A 3,113-nucleotide genomic window follows, 5' to 3' on the forward strand; every position below is an offset into this window, starting at 1 on the left:
CCAAACAAATCGATATTTATAATGTGTTATTGTCTACTTGATTTACAGTAGGGTCTCGTTAGTCCGTTTGGAAACGGAGATACTTAGATCATAATGTGTAGAGAACTGTTCCTTGGTGGATAGGCTATTGTACAACACACAGAGCTATTTTCCTTTATTCAGGACATTTAGAATGACAACACATTACAGAGTAGCCTAGTAGGATTATTCACAAAATGATCTGGTTATGAAATGTCATGACAAAGACATTTTAGTTTCCTTGTTTCACCTGAAATATTAAATATATAAAATATTAAATATATAGTCCTAGGTCTATGTTGTTGTTAGGTGAAGTTATGGGTCCTACAGTAGGTCTATGTTATTGTTAGGTGAGATTAGACCATTTTGGCATGCACTTAGTGGACAAAACCTCATTGTCAGGCTGATGGAAAACTAGCCAATGATCATTTTACTGGTTGAAGTCGTTTTTAAATATTAAGTAGTACATTTTAGACAATAACACAAACATTATATTAAATCAGGACATTCAAACAAGCCTTACAATTATAATCCAAAGTAGTGTCAAATTATGATAATAATAATCATAATCAACCTGGAAATGGAGGCTTTATTTGCTGTCAGCCTATGAGAACTCCCCTGAGTTTTCCCCCACGGTGGTGAATTAGTGAATAGACACAGAGCTTAATGTGAGTTTCCTTGAGTAGCACTCCTGATCTAGTGCTGTAATATTCAGAATACATTGTGAAAACTAATCTTTGCTCACCATTTTTTAAATATATAAATTTTTTTCACCCCTTTTTTCTCCCCAATTGGTACTTACAGTCTTGTCTCATCGCTGCAACTCCCATACGGACTCTGGAGAGGCGAAGGTCGAGAGCCATGCGTAATCCGAAACACAACCCAGCGCTGCTTCTTGACACAATGCCCATCCAACCCGGAAGCCAGCAGCACCAATGTGTCGGAGGAAACACCGTACACCTGGCGACCTGATCAGCGTGCACTGCGCCCGGCCCGCCACTTGAGTCGCTAGTGCGCGATGAGACAAGGATATCCCTGCCGGCCAAACCCTCCCCTAACCCGGACGACGGTGGGCCAATTGTGCGTCGCCCCATGGGCCTACCGGTCGCGGCCGGCTGCAACAGAGCTTGGACTCGAACCCAGAATCTCTAATGGCACAGCTTAGGCCACTTGCTCACCATTTTTGCTCCAGGCAGATATACTACATCCATAACTAGCAGTTTCTGCATTAGCAGGGAGGTGTTTCTGCAATCAAATTGTGTGCGCATCGCCCTTGTCGCAATTTTAGGAAACACAGAAAGGTGCCTATATTTGAGAACAAAAGTCGCCTGGCACACTGCTTAGGAGTTCAACACCTTTTACTTATTTCTAGTTACTACTAATGTGAAAACAAGACTAAATATGACTATTGTTGCTCACTTGACTGTCTTAAGACAATTGTCAAGTCATTTTAACATTCATTACAGACGTCAATTGTTGTACAGTATCATGGCTACGCTGTTGGCATCACCTTTTACAGTGGATTTCTGCTGTTGTGAGCCTTTAACTATCTGTCTGACTTGTTCACACAGGAGAGAGACGTGACTATCATGGATCTTCTGGGGAGCCTCAACATCATGATGCTAACGAGTCAGAGAAGAGTCTGTCCAGATTCTATCACCTCAAGAAACACCAGCAGAGACCCACAGGGAAGAAATCTATCTGCTGCTCTGACTGTGGAAAACATTGCAAATCTTCATCAGAACTTAAAATACACCAGCGAACACACAAAGGACAGAAATCTCACCACTGTTTTGATTGTGGGAAGAGTTACTTAAGATTAAAAGCACTAAAAGTACACCTGAGAATTCACACTGGAGAGAAACCTTACAGCTGTACTCAATGTGGGAAGAGTTTTACTACATTTAGCTATCTGATTATACACCAGAGAACACATACAGGAGAGAAACCGTACAGCTGTACTGAATGTGGGAAGAGTTTTACTCAGTCAAGCAACCTGTTATCACACCAGAGGACACACACAGGAGAGAAATCTTTTAGTTGTAATCAATGTGTGAAAAGTTTTATTTCATCTAGTTACCTGACTGTACACCAGAGAACACACACAGGAGAGAAACCTTATAGCTGTGCTCAATGTGGGAAGACTTATATTTCATCTTGCCATCTGACTAGACACCAGCGAGTACACACAGGAGAGAAATCTTATAGCTGTAATCAATGTGGGAAGAGTTTTACTCGGTCAGACAACCTGATATTACACCAGAGAACACACACAGGAGAGAAACCTTATAGCTGTGATCAATGTGGGAAGAGTTTTACTACATCTGGCTCTCTGACTCTACACCAGAGAATACACACAGGAGAGAAACCTTATAGCTGTGATCAATGTGGGAAGAGTTTTACAACGTCTGGCCCTCTGACTCTACACCAGAGAATACACACAGGAGAGAAACCTTATAGCTGTGATCAATGTGGTAAGAGTTTTGCTGCATCTGGCTCTCTGACTCTACACCAGAGAATACACACAGGAGAGAAACCTTATAGCTGTGATCAGTGTGACAAGAGATTCTCCGATAAAAGACATCTGATCAAACATCAGAAAATACATGAAGGAGTTGTTTCATGATATCAATGAATTAATGTCACAATGTAGAATGTTTAAACATTGTAGTAGGAGTATTTTAATGATGTCACAATGTAGAACCCTAAACGTTTGTCCCCTGTTCTATTGATTTCAACATGATATGGATATTAGCCTCAGGGGGAAAAATCCAGGCTCTGAAATGGATGAGTACTATTTATGAGATTTAATAAAAAGTGACTAACAAAAAAAGAGTTGTGTTACACTTACCACGTTGGTGACGCACTTGAATCAAAATGTATCTGGCTGTTTTCTACAAATTGTCCTCTAACCAGTGATGTACACATTATTCCCAGATTCTGTGTGGTTTTTGAGCTGTTAGTTTTAACAGGACATGCAACCTCATCTCCCTCCTCTCGGTACAATTGATTTCAACATGATATCGATGAGTTATGACAAATAAGTATTGTGTTCCTTTGTTTACCGACCCCTAAATTGAAATGCATCACTCCAA

The 3,113-nt window shown here is 40.6% G+C and overlaps 1 protein-coding gene across 1 annotated transcript; it reads left to right on the forward strand.

The window, feature by feature from the left end:
• Window positions 1-1,930: 1,930 nt before the first annotated feature.
• On the forward strand, window positions 1,931-2,599 carry LOC115186666 (zinc finger protein 180-like; the record flags this gene model as incomplete). The annotated part of the gene is made up of 1 exon (XM_029746217.1): window positions 1,931-2,599. A coding segment is annotated over one exon (669 nt), but the record flags the coding sequence as incomplete, so codon positions are not given.
• Between the last annotated feature and the right edge of the window lie 514 nt (window positions 2,600-3,113).

This window comes from Salmo trutta, unplaced genomic scaffold (assembly GCF_901001165.1).
Source record: "Salmo trutta unplaced genomic scaffold, fSalTru1.1, whole genome shotgun sequence".
NCBI lineage: Eukaryota > Metazoa > Chordata > Actinopteri > Salmoniformes > Salmonidae > Salmo > Salmo trutta.